The 24,400-nt window shown below is 39.2% G+C and overlaps 3 protein-coding genes across 15 annotated transcripts in view; 1 reads left to right on the top strand and 2 right to left on the bottom strand.

The window, feature by feature from the left end:
* Positions 1-4,676, bottom strand: part of WDR27 (WD repeat domain 27) — a 141,904-nt gene extending 137,228 nt beyond the window's left edge. For all 12 annotated transcript variants that reach the window (XR_002437456.1, XM_021392925.1, XM_021392924.1 and 9 more), the window contains exons 1-4: positions 4,304-4,676; positions 2,910-3,051; positions 819-943; positions 260-373 (exon numbers count right to left, since the gene is read on the bottom strand). Coding sequence is in view for 11 of the 12 variants with exons in the window: in XM_021392925.1 (XP_021248600.1) it covers positions 260-373; positions 819-943; positions 2,910-3,051; positions 4,304-4,498 (576 nt within the window). In the remaining variant the exon portion in view is untranslated. The remainder of the gene's footprint in view (positions 1-259; positions 374-818; positions 944-2,909; positions 3,052-4,303) is intronic.
* C3H6orf120 (chromosome 3 C6orf120 homolog) lies at positions 4,864-9,144 on the top strand. Its single transcript, XM_021392936.1, has 2 exons — positions 4,864-5,137; positions 5,945-9,144. The coding sequence occupies exon 2, from the start codon at positions 5,992-5,994 to the stop codon at positions 6,544-6,546; it is 555 nt and encodes a 184-aa protein (XP_021248611.1). The 5' UTR covers positions 4,864-5,137; positions 5,945-5,991; the 3' UTR covers positions 6,547-9,144.
* PHF10 (PHD finger protein 10) overlaps positions 7,737-24,400 on the bottom strand; it is a 17,731-nt gene continuing 1,067 nt past the window's right edge. The window contains exons 2-12 of one of the 2 annotated variants that reach the window (XM_021392935.1): positions 22,032-22,138; positions 21,738-21,868; positions 21,186-21,269; positions 19,701-19,834; positions 19,437-19,586; positions 18,302-18,411; positions 17,407-17,560; positions 14,744-14,899; positions 9,858-9,966; positions 9,406-9,594; positions 7,737-7,968 (exon numbers count right to left, since the gene is read on the bottom strand). In XM_021392935.1, coding sequence (XP_021248610.1) covers positions 7,883-7,968; positions 9,406-9,594; positions 9,858-9,966; positions 14,744-14,899; positions 17,407-17,560; positions 18,302-18,411; positions 19,437-19,586; positions 19,701-19,834; positions 21,186-21,269; positions 21,738-21,868; positions 22,032-22,084 — 1,356 coding nt within the window. In that variant the 5' untranslated portion in view covers positions 22,085-22,138 and the 3' untranslated portion in view covers positions 7,737-7,882. The remainder of the gene's footprint in view (positions 7,969-9,405; positions 9,595-9,857; positions 9,967-14,743; positions 14,900-17,406; positions 17,561-18,301; positions 18,412-19,436; positions 19,587-19,700; positions 19,835-21,185; positions 21,270-21,737; positions 21,869-22,031; positions 22,139-24,400) is intronic. The other variant, XM_021392934.1, reaches the window with a different exon arrangement.

Here is a 24,400-nt window from a genome sequence, read left to right as displayed (position 1 = left end):
CAGATAATAAAAATCACCAAAGTTAACACTTCACTGTAGAATGTTTTGACTATGTAAAACCTTCAATATTCTTTTAAAGAAAGAATAATTAATTTTTACAATAACTTTGCAAGCAACTCTTAAAAACAACGTCCTGATCTCTATAATGGCAAAGATAACTTTTGCTTAACTTTCAGCAAATATTTTTAGGAAAAATGACAATGTTAATTAAAAAATTCACTGAATTCTTTTTTTAAATGCAGCTCAATGATTTCCTTGCCTTAAAGCTTCTGTCTTCCGACACTGATATAAGCATATTTTTCTCCCACGTGCAAAACTCAGCAGCAGTCACTGGAGCCAGGTGGCCATTCAATTCAACTAGTATAGCTTCATTCTATGATTAGGGAAGTCAAAACAAAATCAAATCAGATTTCAAAACTAACCTGGCAATTAATTCAAGTTCTTAATAACTAAGAATTATTGCTAAAAATAATCAGAATGAAGTTCAAATTAAAATTCAACAAGATTTTTCTTAAGCCAAATGTAGCCCTGTATATCATTCTGCTGGCAGAAAACGCTACATGTTACATTTGCTTTTTCAAAGTGAGTGACATAGGAGTAATTTTTCAGATGTTTTCAGAACATTGAGATATTGTTTTACTTCAGCACTTTGTCATCATTTTTATGGCATATCACTTGATAATGCTATTGAGCATTCGTTTATATTTGTTTTCTTCTAAATGAGAATATGAATGCATACATTACTGAATCATGATTTTATTGAAAGTGAGGAAGTTAAAGAAACAACAGCACTATGGCTACAAAGAATGGTATCTCACCTTGGCACTTAACATGTAGATCCGATTTCCAGCACATACTGCCACTTGCTGATCATCTGGACTAAATCTTACATAAAGCACCAATCTCAGAAGAGTTCCAATAATAATTCCTGGAGGTGTTAACCCTGCAGCGATTTTATTATTATTGAGATTCAGCAAAATCTAAAACTCTGATGCAGTGAGATTCTCAGAAACACTGCGTAACAGCTATCTAACAACACAGTTATGCCAGTGTCTGTTGGGAAAATGTACAGAGTAACCCACCATTTAATAATATAGAATAGTTTGGGTTGGAAGATCATCCAGCCCAATCAGCCTAAGCTATTGGAAAGCAAAGCACAGAATTATATACCTGTAAGATGTCTCCATCTACCTTCTTCCCTAGACAATATCTGGTACACTTTGCAACACTAATAATAAGTGTGCATATCAAATGACACTTATATCAAGGATAGAATTTTTGCAGCAGGATGTCATGTCCAGAGAACCTAGTATTGCCTTGTTCATTTTGGAGACAAGAAATCCCAATTCAAGCCCAGTAGAACAGAGGTTCAAAAAATATTTCTTCCAGGTGAATATTTCAGTCACTCAGCCACCAAGCAAAGGGGGACTTTCCTTCACTTGGTTTTAATTCTTCACTGGGAAAAGGCTGAATGGGGGAGTACGCCACTGCAAATCACTGCATACTAAGATGATAAGACTGGCTTTGAGAACAGGCTCATTTTTCGTCTCTCTTTTCACCACATCATTATGTTCGTATCAGTGGTTCTGCAGATCCACATTGTATGATGCTGCCTTCAACAATGTGTACAGATTTTGGACATCTTATCAAGTCTTAGGATTATATAGGCAGTGGATTAACCAGAACACAGCCACAGCAGCTATAGATGTCTTTTTCTAGGTTTTACCCTAGATACTGTGGAGTCTTTCTATAACAGATTAATGTATCAAGGCTTATCAGCATGGAGAGATGGATCACACAATGAACTCAAGTCCTTGATATATTTAATAAAAATAAGGTGAAAAACACTGGCCAAGACTGTGCAGAGAGCAGTTTAGGGAGAGATAGACTACACAGCATCTGCTGAAGAGCCTGTGGACAGAGACAGAAAGGAGAAGAAGGAAATCTAGCAGCAGTGAATCTGGCTTTCAAACGTCTGTGTATTAAATATACACAGACTGTCTATTGATCTTCCACTAACTGTCTCTAATTAACTTCCATGTTTTTTTCCCCTGAATTCTTAGTCCAATTTCATGGAATCCTCCCTGATTCATTCCTTGATTCTCTACATTACACGTACATGGATTAAAGTGAAATGATGACATTTATTATAAAAGTATTTAAAACATTCTCATTTCTTTACAAGTGTTTTCTTTTAAATAATATGTAGCTTTGCAAATTCAGAGTACAAAACACAATTCCTACACATTACATCATAGGCAAATCTACATCATTTTTAACAATGATGGGCCACATGTCTCTTTCACAACATTGACACAAAAAGAGGGCCATAAAGCCTCTAAATCATAATGCTATAACAATATTTTTAGGAAAGAGTGTCACTAGGGCACTAGTGAGCCATGACTTCCTCTCTTTCATTCTCTTTCATTCTTCCTATGCATTCCAGTCCATTTAAACTTCCAACAGCCGCCGTTGAGCACAGCCCAGCCCCAGCTGCGGGTCAGCACCATGGCCAGCTCTCGGCCCTGCCAGGTCGGCAGAGCGCCGGTTGTTTCGGGGGGGGGGGGGGGGGGGGGGGGGGGGGGGGGGGGGGGGGGGGGGGGAAGGGGGCGGAAGGAGGTCGCGCTCCGCTTCGGCTTGGTATCGCCGGAGGAGAGCAACCAGGAAATAAAGCGCCATCACTTTTAGGATCGTTGAATCTGAGAGGTTAATGCGTTCTACTCAGAAATAGCAGGTTTTTATAGAAGTAGTAGCGGAAGAAGGTGTTGGAGGGTTGTTTGCTAAGGTGGTCACTGTTGAAAGACTGGTTCGGCACTGCTGGGCTTGTAGGTGGTGGTGAGTGACTGCCTTCATTTCACTTCTATTATACAAATATATCTAAAATATATGATATGTAAATAATACTCTACCTTCTCGCAGTTTCTGTGTGCATTCATCAAGATTCCACACAATCACACGCTCACGGGAAGCTGAGCAGATGAGAAGTGGATTGATTTTACTTCCAAATGCCAGTGCAGAAATTGAGTGCTGATGTCCTAACAAACGTAATGGCTGACAAACGTACATGGAAAAATGAGTAACTTCAAATTAAAATTACAAACAATGCAAAATTACAAATGGATAATGTTTGAAAAATTAACAAAACAATAACTGTTTCAAACTCATTTTCTTTCATTGTTCCAAAATCACTTAATAATTTACAATATAGCTGTACTGGCACGAGGTAAACTTTTTTGTAGCAGTTTGTATGATGTTGTTCTGGGTTTTGTGACTAAACTGGCCACATGTAGATAATACACAATATTTAGCCATTGCGGAACAGTGCGGGCGGTGCCAAGGCTTTCTCATTTTGCCATTCTGATCTGCCAACTTCCAGCAAGAAGGCTGGGGGCAGGCAGGAAGCAGGGAGCTGATACAGCTGGGCATCTGCCTCCAGCTGGCCAGAGGAGTTTCCCATACCACTTGACATAGAATCATATAATCATAGAATGGTTTGGGTTGGAAGGGACCTTTAAGATCATGCAGTTCCAACCCCCTTGCTACAGGCAGGGACACCTCCCACTAGACCAGGTTGCTCAAAGCCCCATCCAGCCTGGCCTTGAATGCATCCAGAGAGGGGGCATCCACAACCTCTCTGGGCAACCTGTTCCAGTGTCTCACCATCCTCACAGTAAAGAATTTCTTCCTAATAACTAGTCTAAATCTACCCTCTTCCAGTTTAAAACCGTTTCCCCTTGTCCTGTTGCTACATGCGCTTCTAAGAAGTCCCTCCCCAGCTTTCCTGTAGGCCTCCTTCAGGTACTGGAAAGCTGCTATAAGTGCTATAAGGTCCCCCTGGAGCCTTCTCTTTCCTAGAGTGAAGAACCCCAGCTCTTTCAGCCTGTCCTCATAACACAACGTGCTCAGCAATAAAAGGTGCTCAGGAGTTGATGAGAAGGTGGCTGGGCCCCGCTCTGCTTGCAAGAGGCACTTGCCTTTGCATGACTTCTTTTTTCCTCTGTCCTTCTCTCATTATACTGTCTCTATCTCAGCCCACAAGCCTTTCTCACTTCTGCTCTGTGGATCCTCTCGCTTATCCTGGGAGGGAGCAAGGGAGTGGCTGCTTGTGCCTCCGCATCTGCCAGGCTCAGGCAGCCACAACCGCTCGTGTTATTCTCATCACAGTAACAAAGCTCACAATAAATACTAGCACCTTCTACACATAAAAGTGAAACTTAAAGCTTCATAACCCTATTTTTTTTTGTCCATGTCTTCCCTTTTGATGTTTTTCTGAAGTGCACAACGAGAGGCGTTGTTGCTTTACCTGGGCAGCGTGGGTGCCAGCTGTATTCCAGACGCACAGCTCATTCCGATTCAGCGGGAAGGCGCAGTGCTGGTGACTGCACGCCACCTGGACGAGGCACTCCGGCAACCTGGACTTAAACAGGCGCTTTTCGGAGACGACCTCAGGATCTTCGCTTCCTCCCCGCGACCAACTATGGTCCCCCTCGCTTCCCATCCTACAACGGGGCACCACCGGCGGCCGGGGGGCGTCCCGACCGCCAGACGGCGCGGGGGGGGCGGGACGAAGCCGCCCCGTAGCCGGGGAGGCTCACGGGACGCCCGACAGCCGCGCCGTCACTATGGCAACAGCGTCGCTACTGACGGGTCGCCGAGAGGGACAAGTCCCGCGGCGGCCTCGTTGCGCTGCCACCCGCGGGCGGCGGGGCGGGGCGGGTTGCCAGGGCGACTGCCGCTCGCCGCCCAACTCTCGCGATAGCAGAGGGCTCCGTCTGCGGCCTGCGCGTAGCCCCGCCCGGCCCGCCTGCCGCGGCGCGGCGCGGGAGAGAGGCGTGGCGGCGGCGAGTGGCGGCTGCGGGGCGGGGCTGTGAGGGGGCACCGGCTCCTCGCGCTGCTGGTCGGGCCGAGTGCGGCCGGCGCTGCTGTAGGGGCGTGCAGGGGGAGCGGAGAAGCGGGAGGGGCGGCTCACGCCCGGCGGCTCTTCAGGGTCGGCCTCCGCGCCGCGGCCTCTTGGCAGCCGCAGCCGTCGGGGTGTGCCGGGCCCGCCTCGGGGCGGGATCTCTCCGCGCCGCCCTGCGCTGCCGCACGTCTGCGGACCGCGGCCTCGCCGTTGCCGGAGCCCTGTGGCGAGTCGGAGGTGAGCCGCGCCGCTGTTTTTCGGTCGCTGTTCAGTTCGGTTTTTGTTAGTTGGGCAGGTTTGTGAGCGCGGGGCTTCTTGTATGCCGTCGTTGCAGGATTGGGGCCTTTGTGGCCCATGGGACCAAAAGCTGGGAACTACAGTAAAGTTTGTGTGCTGTTGTTCGTCGATCTGTTAGCTGTAAAACCTGTACGATTTAAGTGGCATCTCAGCGGAAGTCATGCAGTTTGTTTTGATGCTAGCAGGTTACCAACAATTTAGTAGTAGCTGTCACGTTTAAGATAATTGTACAGTCCTTGTGGAAGGCATGAAATGATGGAAATCATCTGAAGCTTCGAAGGACCTGTGCTTTACCTTGATTGGCATTTAAATTCAGTCAGCTGTATTCTTTGGAAGTCTTTGACAAGGCTTAGAGCTTGTGCATTGAGTGCAGCTGTTGCGCTGCAGAGGTGCTGAGGCTGCCTGACCAGGAGTGTGCAACAAGGGAGGAAAGGGTGCGGGAGCCTGCATTGTGTAACAGCCCCTTCCCTCTCCGCCCTGCCCCAGCAGCTTGAGCTGTCTTGTAGGTAAGTGTGTAAAGAGCTGAGTGTTTATACAGTAACAAAAACTTCATGAAAGCAGACACTTCAGTGAAAATATGCTGCTTTTGGTCAGAGAAATAATCCACGCTGCAGGGACATCATTTAGTGTATTGTGTTTTCTCAGTAAATAATCAGTTTTTATTGAAGTTGCTTGACTTTCTGTGAACAAAAACTGATTCCTTCCAGGAATGGAATATACTAAATCTAAATTGTTTTGTATTTGCAGAGTACTGGACTCGACAATAGGAAGAATCAGAATAAAACTTAAGAGCCATGGCAGCACGCTGGAGGGGAATCCTGATAGTATTTGTGGCAGCTCAAGTACTGTATGTGGTAAATACCTTTGAGGAAGAAGATGTACCTGAAGAATGGATTCTTCTTCATGTTGTTCAAGGCCAGATCGGAGCAGGAAACTACAGCTACTTGAGACTAAATCACCAGGGAAAGATAGTACTTCAGATGCAGAGTTTAAAAGGTGACGCAGATTTGTACGTATCTGATATGACTCTTCACCCCAGCTTTGACGAATACGAATTGCAGTCTGTTACTTGTGGCCAAGACGTTGTCCACGTACCAGCACATTTCCGCCGCCCGGTGGGAATAGGGATTTATGGTCATCCTTCGCACCTGGAGAGCGAGTTTGAAATGAAAGTCTACTATGATCGAACAGTTGTACAGTATCCATTTGGCGAGGCTTCCTACAACCCAGAGGAGATGGAGGCAAACCAGAAATACTCGCACTCTACAGAAGATGAATCTCAGGATGAAGAGTCTGTTTTCTGGACTATACTTATTGGAATCTTGAAATTGATACTTGAAGCTCTTTAAGTTAATACATAATGGACTAAATCACATTTCAGCCTGTGAAATTGAACACGAATAACTTTCTATAATATTTAATACTCTTTATTGTTCCCTGAAGAGGTATTCAGGTAACTTTTCGTAAATCAGAAGGAAAGTCATGGGGAGAAAAAAAGCCATATTTAATTTTATATTGTAAATGTTTTTCCCTAGGTGTAAAATGAGCAGCGAGTACGGTATTTGTGGTATTCTTCAGAGATCAGGGCTTAAAGATGAATGTAGAGTTGGGGATCTTTAAACAGGTGCTTAGGAAAAAACAACTCCTAACAATTTTCTGTCATTACTTTCTTTATAAAGAGTGAAATACATACTGCTGCTCTCTAGTGCCCCCTCTCAATTTGGAGCATATTTAAAAATAAAACCTGCTCCTCTTGACAGGTTATCGTCAGTGTAACTAACAAGCAATGGCTTTGGAGTGTACTCAAGTTGAGGAGCGTAGGGTGAAGGAAGGGAAAACCAAACAATCACATCAGGGGATAGAGGGTCTATATTTTGACTGCTTGTGCTGTACATCCCATCAGTCATCTGTGAGCAGAGGCCTGTCCAGTCGCTCACCGCCTCTGCAAATCCACGATCTGAATCAAGTGCATGTTACTATTACAGTAGGGAGGGTAAGCCTTCAGCTGTTGTTAGTTGTCAATGCAACATTCTCATTCCTCATTAAAAGCAATTCAGTATATAGTGTCTTAAGCTTGAGAGGTATTTTCTTACATCTCCCCTTTATAGCTTTTTGTGATTGATTTTTTTTTTTAAATGCTTGCAGTCTCTTTTTTCTGTAAATTTATATCAATAATTCACTAATTTGCAAAGAAAACTTTTGCTGAAAGGAATTTGCAGAATAGTGTAAGAAGATAAGATCGTGCTCATTTTCTCCCTGAAAGTTAAGTCTTTTCCAGGAGTACTTTTTGCCTTGAGTCTTTCAGAATAACTAATTGCTATGCAAAGAGTATGTATTTAAATTGCTCTGTAATTTTCTTTTCACAGAGCTTACAGATGAGTGCACTGAAATAAACAAGCACGGTACTATAATTTTATACAAATGGTGCATGTACGATTTAAATTTCATTATGGAAAGCCTTCTCTTTTTGAATAGGAATTTGACTTTTTTGTCTAGATAGCTGACAGGACGTGATTAGAGACTTGTCTCACAAAAAGGGTTATATAGCCAAAATTAAAAGTTTATTTGGTAAAAAGAAAAAACGCAGTGGTATCGTTCCTCTTAAAGTGGTTGGTTAAATAGCACCAAAGTATCATTTTAATTTGTGCAGTTAAATTTTGAAACAGCAAGGTTTTTTAGGGGAGTTTAGCCTTCCTTGCTGTTTTTCCCCCTTCTTCCTCCTCTTCTGGGTATGGGAGGCTCTTTCTGACAACACTCACAAATCCAGCGACCTAAGAAAAGAAAGTTATCAATTAATGGGAAACTACCTTTTTTTTAATTCGCTCATCTAGTTATGCACCTTCCACCATTTTAATAGGTTCTCATCAATTTGTAGCACTTCCTTTAATGTACAAAACCACCTCTTCTTTAAAACGTTAAGTATCTTTTCTCAAAGATACCAAAAGCAGCATGTAAAATTCACCATCCCTTGCAGACTGGTTGCATGTAACAATTGGTTACTGTAACACTTGTGGATCTCAAGAAGTGCCAGTACTGCTAAGGCAGTGGTTATTAGAGAAGACAAACTATGAGGCTGCAAGTTGGATTTTCATATGAATGACCGCAGTTCAAGGTTATGGGTGGTTACTCACAGCAGAAAAGAATGGCAGCTGAAGAATGTCGCTATTGTGCCACAGGGTAGGAGGGCCTGTTTCCCAAACTAATGTGAGTTATTTCAGTGCAGTTGGGCAGTACAGATTAAACGGCTGGCAGGGGCTCAACACCAGACCTTGTACTAAAACCCATTAACTGAGGGAACAGTAATGGGTTGAGCAAAGAGCAGGAATATTAACTATTTACATCACAGCAGCTGGAATCACAAAAGCTTCTTTGCTGATCTTATAGTTTTGTAGGAATATAATCTATTTTGCTCAGATTCTCTCCTTAAATCAACCTGAAAGTTGAATCAGCCACATAACCTGGTCTAAAGTGAAAGCAAACTCTAGTGCTTCCCCAAATGGTAATATATAATATATTTGAGGTAGCAGTTACAGGGAATACCGTCAGTGAATACCATCGTGAACTAAATCCATAGCATGGATTTAGTATCATGTGAAAAGCAACGCTGCTACCAGTTTGTCTCTGAAGTTTTCTTTACACTGCCTTGAGTTGGCCAGGAGATAGCAGTGACCAGGTAATTTAAAGGTATAGGCTGCCTGAAATTTAGGTACTTCACTTCCAGCTTTGACATCTAAGACAAAAATGGTAAGGAAAGGTGTTTAAAAAGGTGTTTACAAATACTATATTAAGCGTACTTTTTAATTTAGAAATTAAAATAATAGCACACTTTATTAATGTGAAAGCTATATTCCAGCAATATGCAGCAATGCAGGCGTATGGTTTCCTTTCATGAAAAGAAGTAATTATTCTCAGTATTCTGTGGAAATACATATTTAAAAAAAAAACTAGCTCTGAGTGAGTCTGGATTTTGTTGAAAAAGCCAATTATACTTCCTATTCAGGAACTGCCAGGTTAAACTGTGCACAACCAAATATACAGAACTAAACCTTATAAAAAAAATGGGACCCTACTGGATGCTTTCCAACACTACTGCTCATTCTTACCATTCGCACTGGTTTTAAACTTCTTTCAAAAGCAAAGCATTTATTCTGAGAGAGAAACCCCAGGACTCAGAGGAGGTGGGAAGAGAACAATTAAATCTTTATTACCTGAGGGAATAGCGTCAAGCCCCACACAAAAAGTGTGATAACCGCGGTCACATACATCACAGAACATCATTTCTTCTTCATGGTGAGGCTGCCCACACATAATGCATGTTTTACACTCCATACATTGCCAAGGGTAAGTCTTAATCATAGCAACAAGCTCCGGGGTCATATCAAGGCAAGAAGGGTGGCCTAAATTAAAACCAATATCGTTACTATGTCTGAAATGAAATGTAAAATTATTTAGACTGCTTTTACAGAAGCTGAAGCTGAGCTCACCTCCTGGTGAGATCTGATAGTGCACTGAATGTGTCAGTACATATAACATTAAATAGGAAGCTTTAACGAAGGAGAGAACAGGCAATGGAACTGTTGTACACACGTACAAATACTTCCACAACAAATCTGTCAGAGATACTCCCTTAGGAATCCAGTTAGTGCATACAGATACTTACCACTGTTGTCACACTGGGAGCAATGTATAAGAGCTTCAGCTTTTCCTTTCTTGTTGGACTCCTTACCCTTCAGACAAATTCCACATATAGCATTTGGAATGACCTTTGGCTGGAAGGGTAGAAGAGGACTATAAATTCATTCCAGAAGAATTCACAGATTTAACAGGAAACGTATCTCCTTAACTCTTAAAATTAATGCCTTATCTGCTCTGTGAACCTTAGTACATATGACAATAATTGACAATGAGTGATGTTTAAATGACCTTTGATTAACTCTCTAAAACTTCGCTCTTGACACACGTGTAGTGAGCATTGTGTACATTAAACTGGAGTAGAGCATGTAGTAGCTTCTTCCTCTGAATTCATCAGCTAACAATCCTCTACGTGTAAGTTACATGATGTAACCCTAAAAATTTCAGTGCTTTTCTATTCTTTTCCCCAATATAGAATACTTCTTTATGAATCTCCATGCAGATTTCCCACGTGGAAGAAATTAAATACAATTTTCCCTTTGCATTGACTCTCTAAATATCGAAATTTAATTACAAAAGCAATAAACTAGATTTTTGTTTCTTTCATTTTAAAATATATGGTTTATTGTGTTATACACTGCTACCTTTCCTTCTTGTGTCCAGTCATAACTGCAGTACGAAATAGACACCATTGCATCTGATTATAGTTATATAATATTTCTAAGAGATCATCTGGAGCCTATTTGAGTGCATGAGATGTATTTAAAAGGTAAGAGAGAAATAGGAGCCTGTTAAATTGAGTAACATTTGTGTATTAATTCTGTGTCCAAACCCAAAAGACAAACCAACAGAGTTCTAACCTAATGATGACCAAAGAAGATAGAAGGCATTACATTTTTCAGAAACATCTTGGTGAGGACCAAAGAATAAACCAAGCATTGCAAACTTCGGATGTATTTCAGTACACTGTTGAGTTTTGATGAATGCGTAATAATTTTAAACTCAATTTCTCACTAATTTCAGTATAGTACTCACTGATTTTAATGACTATTGCCAGAGCGTAGAAAACAAATGCTGCTGCTAAGACACAGCTACTAGAGGAAATTCAAGGCATATCCCATTTTCTATGGAACCAAAAGGCATGTCAGTAAGCAAGAACAGTCCCAGTCAACTACAAACCATTTGTGGGGAGAAGAATGAAGTTCAAATGAAAAAGAAAAAAAAAAAAAGTAAAAGCAGAAATGTATATATTAAAAAAAAAAAACAACCAAAAAACAGAGATCTTCTGTAATGCAACTTATGCTTAACCGTGTCTATCACCCCAGCCAGTTTTTATTCTAGCACCTACATCTAGTAAAAAAACAAAATAATAATCTGAACTCATTTTTAAGCATGACACATTGCCTAAAGATTTATGAAGTGTTCCATCTGTTTTTTTTTAAGTTATAACACAGCTATTGTCTCCGATATTGTCTGGTCTAAAGAGTTTTATTTAAAAACAAACCACCATACCAGCTCTTCATTGGTAACTTCCTTCAAAAGATGACAGAGGCGTTCATACAGACTTTTTTTGCTTATTTATTTAAAAAAGCATAGTCAACCTGTTTTATACATAAATATAATAAAACAATAAAAGAAGTCTAACATTCACAAAAGTCTCTACAAAGTAATAAATATAATGGAAGCAAAAACACACATAAAATCTTTCACTGTTAACTATTCTATGTGTCCTACATGTATACCTTTATACCCTGCTCCTCTCAACAAAAGTGGCACATGCTTAAACTTTGTCAGTGTTGCAGCATTTACCCTTCTGTTGCTTGGTCTACATTCTGATTTACATTGTTGTTGTGTTTTTATCTATTTTCTAAGTAAATCAAGCCTTTCTAGAATAGCAAGTGCACTTCTCTAATCAGACTTCTAATTTGTTACACATTTGTGTCTCACTGCCTTTAATACTCAGCAGCATACTCCCTTGTACTCCATCAAAACTAAAGTGAGCTACTTTCTGGTCACTGTACTTGCATCAGGGTATGTGCATTAACACTGCTCTATATGTTTCTAAAGTCAGACACTGATACAGGTGCATTAATTAAAACTGCTTCCATCTACTCTTACTTCACTAAATCGTGTTTATTAGAAATCGTGCATTTAGGGGGTGGGTAGGATGGGAATCACAGCCTATTAATAATAAAGTTCCAATAGTATGGATGTAATTTTTTGTTAACAGTATTGAAAAAAAGAAAGATTTCACATTTTTTAACAACTCAAGTTCTGCCATCATAAATGGCCTTTAGAAACACTATGAGGAAAGCGTTATCAAATCCAAATGGGAAGTCACAATATCCCATCCATCAGAGTATATTTTGCTTTGTACATATTCATCTAATTGGGGTAAGGAAGGAGGAGGAAAAGAACGCAGGTCAGATAGACGGCTGTTCTGCCAGTTTTAATCTCCATGCTGCTGTGCTGCAGCTCTCAAAGTCAGCATTCCAACTATGCCATTTTTGTAAGGTCTTATTCTGAACACAAAGCATTCCACTTGCATATGCAGAGACCCAAAACAGAAGTGTTGTAAAATATAGTTTCTCAATACATTTCAGATTTATGTGCAAAAAAAACCCCAAAAAAACCTCCTTTACTTTTAATAACACCCTGTGTGCGCAATTGCAATAGCCAGTCCTGGAGAAATAGAGACTTGCTACTTGTAACATGACAAAACGTCTGACACATTCTAACCCTTCTTTGTTTAAGAACTGACAATAAGAATGCCTCCATACAAAATACATCGTTTCTTTTACTTAAAAATAACTCCGTGGAAATGTGTGAATCCTGCCATACTCACAATGTGGCTATAACTATACATTTGCATTTTGATGCCGTAGCAATTATCCTTCAATCAAACTACACATAACCAAGTTTACTGTCCTACAAAAATAGTCAGATATTAGAGAATGGTACAGAATAAAGGTATTACAAAGATTTGGAATTCACAGGGACAAAGTTTTAAATCACTTAAGCCTTCAGCTCGAAGTGCCTTAACATTCAGGCACATGCGGTATATAGTTACCTGGTGTTTTTAACTGACTAACAGACAAGAATCTTTCTGTCTCACCAGCTAAAGCAGCTCATATAATTGAGTTTACTGAAAGCATTTAAACACTCCCACGAACAAGAAAGCCAGTCCTCTCAATATCCCAACATAGCATCACCACCTTGGCCTATCAACAGGCTGATGGCTGATGCAGGCAGGATACAACAGCCACTGACAAGACGTGGCACTGCGAATTTCCAGTAACAGCTTGTTACTAATGCAGTCGGTGATTTTGAACCCATAATTGCTATGGGAATCCATTTCCGAAATGCAATGCTGTATACCACCAATATAAGTTCAAAAAAAGTTCTGTTTTCTAAAAATCTTCTCTCTACGCATTCAAAAGGCCATGCATAGATTAAACTAATAGAATACTCAGAAATCTCAAAGTTAAGTGAAACTTTTCTATAAACCAGTGGCACACAATCTCTGATGTCAAGTTAAACAAAGCTAAAAAAATGTCAAGTGCCATTGTAGGATTTCATGTTCATGGGAACATAGGTATGCATTCTGAGTCTACAACAATTTGTGAACTTACATATAAAAAATGAACTTATGGTACCACAGTCTCAATCTCCATAGTTTGCATATTTCTTTTAAGTTTATGAAAGACAAAACACAACCAGAGCTTGACATCTGCTATTAACTTTCACAGTTACTGTATGTAGAGAAAATTTATCAAAGCTGTCCAATTCTTGCTGTAAATTAGCTTCTTAATTCATAGTTTATTTACTGTTAGCTTGGTGGCTCTAGATCATAAACAGTTTCAAATACAGAATGCAAACCATCAACAGCACACTCTTGCTGAGAAAGTTTCTTGATACGTATGATCTTGCCACTGACAAAAAGTTTTTTTTTCATAACCTCTCTTAACATGCACTCCTGTTTGTTCTATAAACCTTATGTTAATGTGATGTTTTTCTTCTCTGTGGGCCTATTCCTGCTCCTATACGTGTCAAAGGAAAACTCTCATTCCTGTCAGTGGAACAGGACTGGACAACATGTTTTAGAAGTGTTAAGTTATATTCAAAATACCTCATTAAGCAGAAAAACAATAATGATAATGCATATCAATTTCTGTTTCTTCTGAAGAGTATTTTTTATCCATCTTTTTACCATCTCATTTTTTTAAATTATTATACAGTAATACTGATAATTTGGGTCTTGGCAATCATTGCTTCCTAGCTCAAATGCAGTAACATCCTAACCAAGTCAGATAAAAGCATATTGCCTACAAACTTTTCTACATAATATGAACTACATAAAAAGCTCTTTTCCATATAGTGTTAAAGTGGTTATGTAGTGTTGCCTGCACAACTGCAGCAAGCCTCTTGCCTTTCATCCTATACATCGTAACATCTCAAGATAAAAGACTATTTAAAATGAACATTATAACAACATGTTCAGCCACATAGCTGCACTTTACAGCACTGATCTCTAGGTATGTACTGAACAGTACAAAAAATAACGGATATCAAGTGCAAGTTTTGAACTGGCAAGTAATTCTGATTGGCATGTCAATGTCAAGGCAGACAGAAAGATGTAGAGCTCCAATGACCAATCCACAATGGATTTTTCTAGTGTAACTGCCTAGGAATCAGAGAAGTTAACAGAAATAGAGGCCACCGTATAGCTAGAGTACAGGAGAGGCCCATGTGAAATAAAAGCAAAAAGGAAGTAAGGAAGCAAACAGATGGAGCACACAACAGGAGAGCAGCTAGTGAAGTACAGCAAGCAGAAGTTCCGTAATACTGAAAAACAAATATTTCAGGGAGAGGCTGGTCAGTAAAGACGTTCAGTCAGGGGCTTTTTTCTTCTACCTTGTACCCAGGAACTGATTTGGATAATACAGAACGTTTGGAACCATCTTTTCTTGGAGTAGCACTTTTGTCCCTTGTTTTTTGTCTTCCCTGAAAAGAATCCTCCTGGTTGTCTGTGGCGCAATCACCTTCAGATACATTGCCAGACGAATTATCCTATAATGAAAATATCATAGCTATATTTTTTACTTTTTCGGATAGACAGACAAGTCTTTTGTGTGCCCCTTACAGCCAACTAGGGTAAAAGAAGGATGTATATCTTTCCTTCTACAAAAGCATGGGGTACATCACAATACAGAACATCTCTTCTCATAACCTTCTTTATCTATTTTTTCTCATGCTAAAAGACTGGCATCAGCAATAACAGTAATGTTTTTCAGTTATCTTGATAGCAGAGTGGGATACACTACAGTCTAGTTCTTTGAACCATTTTCCTTTGAAAGACAGCAAGAAATCAACTATATGCAAGATGTTGTTTACATAACATAGGGCCAGTAAAAACTTAAAAGTGCCCTGGCTGTGTATTTAAAATGTATTGCCAAACAGCACTATCTCAAATTAAGTATGTGAAGGTTTTTTCTGCCACCCTCATCTCATATTTTCACCAGGAGCGCCCTCAATATTTCATGTGGATTGCAGCAGAAGAATGCCATCAAAGGCAAAACATGCTTCAACATTTTATACAGAACCAAACATCAATTTCATGCTGCAGTTAAAGAATTTTATTTTTTTTTTTGGAATGGGAAGGTAAGAAAATGGGGAAGAGGTTCAAAGAAAGTGAGAGACCAACATAAGCATAACTGAGAGCAGCAGCACAAGATTTTTCTCAGAGAAGTGTTAATAAAGGCCTCCAAAAAGCTCCAGCAGAAAACAATACAATCAAGCACGTTTATTACACTAAAAATTGAAAGGCCATGTAGCAATGGTGCCCTACAGTAATTGGCACTCTGCGCAAATAGAGTAACCCACCTATGCCCCAGAACCTAAAATCAAAACAGACAAAACAGACACAGTGCAAAAGGAGTATAACAGAAAAGCAAAGCTAACTACGTGGAAAAAAGAAATTGTATGTTTCACAGCAGTTGATTGTGGGGTTTTTTTGTTTGTTTTTTGTTTTTTAATTATGGCAGGGTTATTCAGGACAAGTCCATTAAAACACTACAGAACAGGAAAACTGCTACCTGACTCCAACAATAGGGACGGGATAAAAGGAAAAAGCATATTACAGGACTCAACAGAGAGAACAGTAGGTAGCTCAGGATTCAGATAAAGAGGCTTGAGAACCATCCGCTTTTGCATTCAACAGATATTTTGCCCAAACAATACCTTTCAACGATTACTAAAGAAGCCCTGTTCTATACCAAACTCAATTCATAAGAATCTCCTTTCAAATATTCCCTAAATCCTTCCAACAGAAGCACAACATTTTCCCTTCTGTGTTCTCTCATCAAAAAGGCATCTGAACTTCTGTGGAAAATGAAAGGATAACCTGCTCAGTCCAATTACTTTTCTTTGCCATTAAGAAAAACGGAAGTAGAAATGGAAACTAGAAAGAAGTGATTAAAGACCAACTATTAAAACAAATAAACAAACGAACAAAAAAAAACCCCACAACCCAGAGTATGATTAAATCAAAATTTTGTGTTGAAATTTAACGTGCTAAGTTTACTTTTTCTTTCCCCAAAATACAAGCAAAAAGGGCATATTAACGCTATCCCTTGCTAGTCTACAAGCTGACCCCTTCCCTTCTTCTTTAATTATGAGTATGTTGTGAATATTTAACTATAAATATTCACATGGAGAAATATCTCATTTTTTTTACCCACTATCAATTATCCACTGTCTAACATTTTAGTCAGTTGAACTAGAAACTGTTAAATGCATCTGTGATTCTATATTCTGTTTTTCTTAGTAATAGGGTTCAATTTCTAGAAAATGGTCATCACCAATACACCAACAACACCAACATACCAATGATTTAGTCATACCTTGACAGCTCACCTGAAGCACAACTGTTCCTGAGCATCTACAAACACTACCAAGGTAGGCATGTGAAGCTTTCGCTTACATTCCAGTACCAGTTAATTTCAAGTTTGCGTAAGTTTAGAGAACATACACACCTATTAAAGATGTATCATAAAACAACAACAAAACTGCTTTCAACCTTTTCTTCAAGCTGCAGCAATGAAGTAACTGCTTCTGTATTGAGTACTTCCTGCTTCTACTTCACAGGAAAACAAAGTAAGCAAGGCAAACAAGACCTTTGTTTTACTGATAGGACACATTCTATGAAACTAAAATAGCAAAACATGCCATGAACTGAACCGAAGTTCACTCCCCATAGAAATGCTAGCAGCCTGACCTGTCACTTGAGGAAAAGGCTATACGAAGGAAGGTTCCTCAAAACTTATTTAAAAAGAAGGAAAAAGGGGGCTGATATTTCAATTTTTTTTTACTTACTTTAAAAACAGAGTAAAATGGAAAGTTGAAGAGAAATGTTATAAAATAAAGAGAAGTACTAAAAAGGTGGGTATTTTGAGCTTGCGATTCTACTTCATTTTGCAAAGGTTAAAAGATTCTACTAGGAAATTATTGAAACTTAAAAAAGGTGAAGAGAAAGGATTTTTTTGTTGTTGTTGAAGAATACTTTCAATTTGTCTCACCGAATTGCCTTTGGTTTTCCGTTTCTCGTCACCTCGCCCTTCCTCCGCATCATCCGAATCCCCATCACTGTCTAATGCAGGCAGCTCTGGATCCAAAGGGGGTTCGTAAAGAGCTGTGTTTAACGGTAAGTAACGAAGTTCATCTGGAGAATATCTAAAGTTAATAAAAAACATAAATGAATGCCTGTGCACTTCATGCACAGATGTACCTCACAAAATATACAAGAAAATTAGAGAAAGAAACGTAAATAATCCCAACCCTCCTTTTCAGGGAAGCACATACAAACATACATTTCTAAAAACGTAGGAAACCTACTTATTCATCCTCGCCAGTGTTACACTATTTAGTACTTGTCATCTTTGTGTAGGCAGATATTCATGGAACATAGGAAGAGTATATTTGCAATGTTTCAAACCTGAGCAATCACAAAAGGGCACCTGAATGCCTACAAATTCTTAATCAACTCATGCCAACAAACCATATACTTTGATTATAGAAGTACACAGCATCAATTCTAACCCAGGGCATGCAAACAGTTGGGGTCCAAAGCAAAATAAATAAAGATGATATATTTCAGATCAAGTTTCTTGATTACTGAGGGGGAAAAAAATTGCAAATAAAAATAACTACAGGATAATGTCAAGATCTAAACAGATTATCTGAGCGGGCCAAATTTCAGGCACCGCAATACATCAGAGCAGGAAACATTCTCATAGCAAGTATTACATATGCGTTGTTGACAAAAGCCCCCATGCTGTGCATTTATTAGACTAGCAAGTGCCTCTAGCATAAGAGTAATTCAAAACTTTACAGCGAATACACTCCAATGTTTTCCATCAGCTAGATGTAGAGATCAGTGCAAAAGAAACAGCAATTGCAATGCTTTTAAAATACCTTTTGTAGTACTCCTGGAACTGGCCGGGTATGAGAGCCACTGGATAAGGACTAACCTTTGTTCTCTCTGTAGGTAAGATCTTGTATTTTCCTTGAGGCACCTGGATAATCTGTTGTTTAACACAAAACAATGAAGTTCTTGTTTTGTAAACTTTCAAGCTTTCCTTGCCCTCCATTCCCTGCAAATATTTTTGGACATGCCAGTCTATCCCTTTTACTCAATTAGAACAGCTATCTGAACTCTCCCATGGAAAATTCAATTCATTAAAATGACAAGTGATCCCACTCATAAAACAGTATTACAGATTTAAGTCTAATCAGGATGTGCTTGGTGAACTGAAAGAGGTAACACTACTTCTAATAGTACAGTATGTAAAATCATTTAAAAAATAATAAAATCTAGCAATTGAAACAGTAAACATAAACTTTTGTGATAAGTATCTTTGACATTAATATTGTGGGTCCATACTGGTAGAAGGTAGCAAGAACAGTGCCATCTAATGCCAAAACCAGACTGTACCACTAAAAAATCCCATTAATAACACAAAAACATGAAAAAGAAGCTTGTAGAAGCCTTCTTTCCTTTAGAAATGAGTCAAAGTAAATATCCACCATCTTGTTTGTAACGTATCACTATCAGGAAAATGTTACCTTTCCATAAAATACTACCATACTGTAATAATTTGCATAGAGAAAACATAACATCTAACAAAAAGGGCATAAAATTTGATACGAAGCGTTCTTTTAGATAAACAGTTTACTTTTTAACTCAATATATTGTCCAGACAGAATTTTGAACTGTTCCAAAAAAGAACTGATCATTTACATGAAAAGGTATAAGAACAACAGAAGCTTCTTAACCTAAACATCCTCTTAATTTTATGCTGTTACCAGCAAATTAGCAACAACAAAGTAAAAGCTTCCTCGGACAGAAGTTAAAAAAAGTTTTAAATTAAATGTATTTGAAATTATTCTTTTTAACCATGCTGTGAAATGGTTAAAGTTCCTGTATGTCTATAACGAGACTAATCAACCCCTGAATGATAAAATTGTTAGAAAGGTTCCAAGAAACATCCTTACTAAAACAAGCAAGGAGCTACCTGTTGACACTGATAGAAAAATTTAATTTGCCTACATGTGTCTGTAAATCAAAATAGGCTCTTCTTTCTTCCATTCGCTCTCGGTTTAAATTACTGTTGAATTCCGCAGCCTTCTTGGCAGCTTTTTTAATGTATTCTGGAACTTTACTAGCTTCTACTTTCTGCGTGTTCTGCTGCTGCATTTGCTGAAACAAAAACAATTTTATTAACTTACACAAATTTCACTACCAGTTTGTGAACGCTTTTTTATATATTCCATGTTACAGATCTGGTTCACTTAGCATATGCTATTTACTCACAGAGTACTCTTTATAATGATCTGTTATTCGCTGACGTTCTTTCTCTTGCAGTATAACAGAATACTCAGCATGTTTGGCAGGGTACTCTTTAATCATAAGATCAATTACTTCATCACTACGCAAAGCTGTTAGACCTAAAATAGATAAAAGCAATAATGATGCTATCTGGCAAAACTAACTGTGGGTTATTTATATCTCACAATCATCAGCTGAAGTTTTTGAGCAGCTAAAGACAATAACCTACAGTGCACACTGCTTCACCCTCTCTCATGTAGGAGTGAACTTACGTCATTTAGCTTTCAAGGCTGATTAAGGCTTTGCTTCTCCCCAAGGAGGAAAGATTCACTTCTTCCCTCGCTTACAGCTACAGAATCCAGCATTCATCTTCACAATGACTGTCACCTACTAAACTCCCCTACGAGGCAGAGCCTTTGCTGGAAGTAGGACCTGGTGACATGTTAGCTTCAGTATCTTGTACTGGCGAATGGTTAGTTTCACTACCTTGCACTATTTAATTGTGAGGTTAGGTTCTCTATACAAATCAAGAAAGAATCACTGTGAGGTCAATTCAGAGTAGCAAACTGGACACAGATGCCTGACTCCTGTTTAAAGTATTTCAAGTTCAAAAGTCAGAACGTGTCACTTTGCAGCTATCAAGTCACGCAGAACGCCTCTTTGAAAGCTTCCAACGCAACTAATCTCCATTGACAACAGGATGGAAGTTGACATATGTTAATAGGGACAGTTAACGCAGCACATGCCTCTACTGTATACGTGAGATAGAGAACAGCATTTTGCTTCTACTGATAAAAATCAGATATTTTTATATCCTGCATACTTAAGTCAAAATTTTCAAGAAAACTGGCAGGCGAGAAACAAAGGCAGTGCACCAAGGACTGTTAATTTATAAAATGACATAACATTTGCACAGATCCATTGGTACATTGGGAAAAAATAAAGTGACAGACATCCTTTAATTTTTAGCATACTCCAAGTCACACACATTAGCAGAGGAAGAACAAATACTTGAAGTTCTTTCAATATAAAATGCATTCATGACGCTGTTCTATTGCGCATATATTGAAGTGGTTTAATATTCACCCTTTTGACATCTAAGACATAAGTTCACCTGTATAAAATACACTAATGTTTTCTGGGTCACAACTAATTCAGCTGAACACAACAGGTGGACTTTTTAGTTTGAAAAATCATTCTGTTCTTTTTCTGTAAGGAGAAAAAGGCTATAAAAGCTAATTTAAAACATAGTTTTTACTAAGTAATTAGAATAGAACTGAAATTTCTTTTTTGTAATCAATATTGAGCATTGATATCCTTTGGCCAATTTACACAAACTAGAAATTAAATATAAACTGGTTTTTATGTCAGAATTTACATTTGTGAGTGATTCACTTCTCTGCCAACCTGAATCACATTTTCAGCGTGTTGTTTTTTATAGTGCAACATGGTATCCTTTTTTTCTCTCACCTAATGTGCACTGAGTCTCTGTGATAACATTTAGTTCTCTGAGGTAGAGTTTCTCCTTGTGAGATAGATCTCGTCGTTCTAGATCTTCAGAGATAAAAGAAAAAATCAGCAACAGAAGCGTATGAAGTTACTCAAAATCCCCCATAAACAATGTCAAACTATTTTGAGAATTTTATTTTCAGGCAATGAGTCTGCACTATACAGGAAACAGAATAAAGATAAAGCCAGCTTTACAGTAAGAAATCACCAACAAAACACTTCAGAATAAAGCTGAGGTCAGTTTTCAAAAGCTACTTGCTGACCTAACACCCAACTCACTCTTTTGTACAGAGTTTTCAGTGGCAAGACTGAAAAGTTCTAAATTACTTTGAAAACTGCAGGATACATTTTCAAAACTCCAGCAACAAAACCAAAAAGTACAACATACAAAACTGAGATCTCCTTTTGCTATGGTCTTTTTTAGTTAAATGGACCGTTCTGCAGAAAGACACAGATTACATTCAAAATGCAAGATGACAGATTTTTAGAAGAAAGACTTAAAAAAACAAATACCTGGGTATTTTCTTTTAAAGGAAGTCACACCCAAATATTCACTAACTTGCTCCTGAAGCATATAGTACTCTCCTGTTTCATCTGGTGGCCACTTGTACTCTATCAAGTTTTCGGCAGGAAAATAGCTGTATCTGAGCATAAGAACAACATCAGAAGAAATCAAAGAAAAAGACCGCTAGCTACTTGCACGACTCAATTCAGAAAGTTAAACAAAGAACATGAAAGAATGGAGAAGAGCTAATGCTTCAGCATATCAAACGAAACAGTAAGACTAGCAATAAATGACAGTATTACCCAAGGTCCTGACTAGAAGTTTCACAGCTCCGAGAACTGTCCCCTGAGCCCATCCGTCGTCTTTTGGATGGCTGGCTGCCATCATTGGAATTTTCTTCAGTGTCATCCTGAAACAAAAATGCAAATAGATATTAAAAATTAAAAGTATTCAATGGGTAAATTAACATCAAAAACATTCTAAGACAGTATGAAGTTTAGACATACCCGAAGTACTAAGCCATTTAATAAGTCTCTACACAAAACTGACAGGACAGTTTACAGAGCAAACGTAAGAACTGGTACACAGTTTATGAAAAGTTCAAATAGCAAAGGCTTTTCGTTTCTGGAGGGATTAAAAAAAAACTGTAAAGCTACTGACTAGTAACTCTAAATGACTCCTACCTATTCTGTGCTTGTTAGCAACAAATCTCAAAGCATCTAGTGATGCCCCTACATGATTGTAAGTGAGAAACAGAAGACAGAAGCAGTCAAGCAAGCTGCACACTGTGACCAGTAGTAGATCCAAGAACAAAACTACCCCAAATAAAAGAAACTATGGATTAGAAGGAAAGGATCCCATTGTTAAAAGTTTAGGAAAGAAGAATTAAGGTGTCAGAAATAAATGGATCAAGCCCACAGTTTGGCTCTGTTAAAAAATGTCAACAATTGTTAGGTATGCATTATCTACGGCCCTTCATTCTGTTGTACATATCATACCACTTGAAATATGATGTGAATTTTTAAGTGTAAAGTTCATTATATGGTAGTATTTAAGCATGAAGTGTTCATTTATTATAATAAACGTTAGTACAAAAAATTGTAAAATACGGACAATGTTCAAGTTTTCATACTGATTCTTACTGAATTAAACTATTAATATGTATTATACTTTTCTGAAGTATTTGAAGTAGGTGGAGAACAACTGAACAGAAACTGGAGCCTGTCACTATGTAATTTAGTCTCAGGAAAAAACACCTATGACTTTTTAACTGCATTTACTGTGTCATTTTACATTATTATTAGAAATGCAATCTTACAAATTCGATTTCTGATCTTAAATCTATCACCATTACTATTATACTTGAAATGAATTGAATAGCTTATGCTCCCCTTTATAAATGCTGAAGTAATCTTATCTTTTCAATGAAATATTAAGAATTAGAAAACCGTAGATTGTATGTATTTTATTGATGCTGTTCTGCTAACTTGCAGTTCTTAATCATGAAACACTTTCAGTAGCAGAAGAGCTAGTGCAAGCGTCTAATTTTGTTCTACGAACAATGCTACCATTTTGGATGGCTGCTTTAACAGCTTTCAAGCAAAGTAGGTAATTGTAGATTTTTTATTTATTTTTTTGTAAGTTAGTGTCATCCCTGAGCTGATTTGAATTAGGTGGTCAGCTTCTGCTGGTCACAGAAAGTCACGTAGTGTTCACACAGTCCCATTACCAAGGAATTTTGGTCTGGGTTGTTTGACCTGGATCTCAAATTTCCATCTGGATTGTACTTACAAGGGAGGGAAAAAATCTGTTTGGGTATCTGTTATTTTTTTCAGGTATGCTGACTGTGTGATTCTCTTACTTCCTCAGCTGGAAGTTGGACTTAGATTGCTCTTCTCTACAACTAATAAATGTCCACAGTTCATTCCTTCCTCCCATACAGCACGCTGATGCACTCTAGAGTTTACAAGCTCTGGACAAAAATCATAACCATTAAAGTGATGCTTTCCTATAGCAAAGCAGACAAGAAACTTCAAAATAATTTCAGGAGTAAGGGCCTTGCACCAGTTCCTCCTTTCTACTTCAAAGTTTTCTCTTTCTGAACACCGTGTTTACACGCCACGAGCACCCACACCGCAGGAGGGACGGGTGCCTCTGCCTCCTCCTCTGCTTTTAGTTCCACTCCCACTCCCAGACGGACACAAAACACCCCGGGAAACAAGGCAGGTCGGTGCAAAGGACTTCGCAAACAAATGAGAACACTCGCACCGCACTCTAAAGCACGGCGCAGCTCAGCCCCTGACCGCACCGATAACAAAACAAGAGACGGTTTAGAAGAAAGACGCAGCCAAAAGGCGCCTTCCCCGCCTTGAGAAAGCACGCCCAGCACAGCCGCACGCCTTCCTGTTGGTTGGTCCCTTAAAGTTACAGAGCGAAGTCTCCGTACGCCAATCAGCTTCGAGAGCTTCGCCACGACTCTTTATTTTGTAACTGGCAGCCGGAACTACCGAAACCTCCTCCGAAAGTACCACCGAGCCGCGGCCGCGCGGCGCCGCTCGCAGCCGGACCCAAACTTTGCGGGGCGCGGCGCTCCCGCGCGGGCGGCACTTGTACGAGCGACGGCGGCCGCCCGGGCACTCAGCCCCCGCCCCAACTTCGGCGCGGCTCCGGG

The sequence above is a fragment of the Numida meleagris genome, chromosome 3 (assembly GCF_002078875.1).
Source record: "Numida meleagris isolate 19003 breed g44 Domestic line chromosome 3, NumMel1.0, whole genome shotgun sequence".
NCBI classification, from domain to species: domain Eukaryota; kingdom Metazoa; phylum Chordata; class Aves; order Galliformes; family Numididae; genus Numida; species Numida meleagris.
This window is presented reverse-complemented; position numbering and strand designations above follow the sequence as displayed.

Excerpts from the sequence above, each read along its gene's own strand:
- C3H6orf120 (XM_021392936.1), top strand. The coding sequence starts at position 5,992 with ATGGCAGCACGCTGGAGGGGAATCCTGATAGTATTTGTGGCAGCTCAA.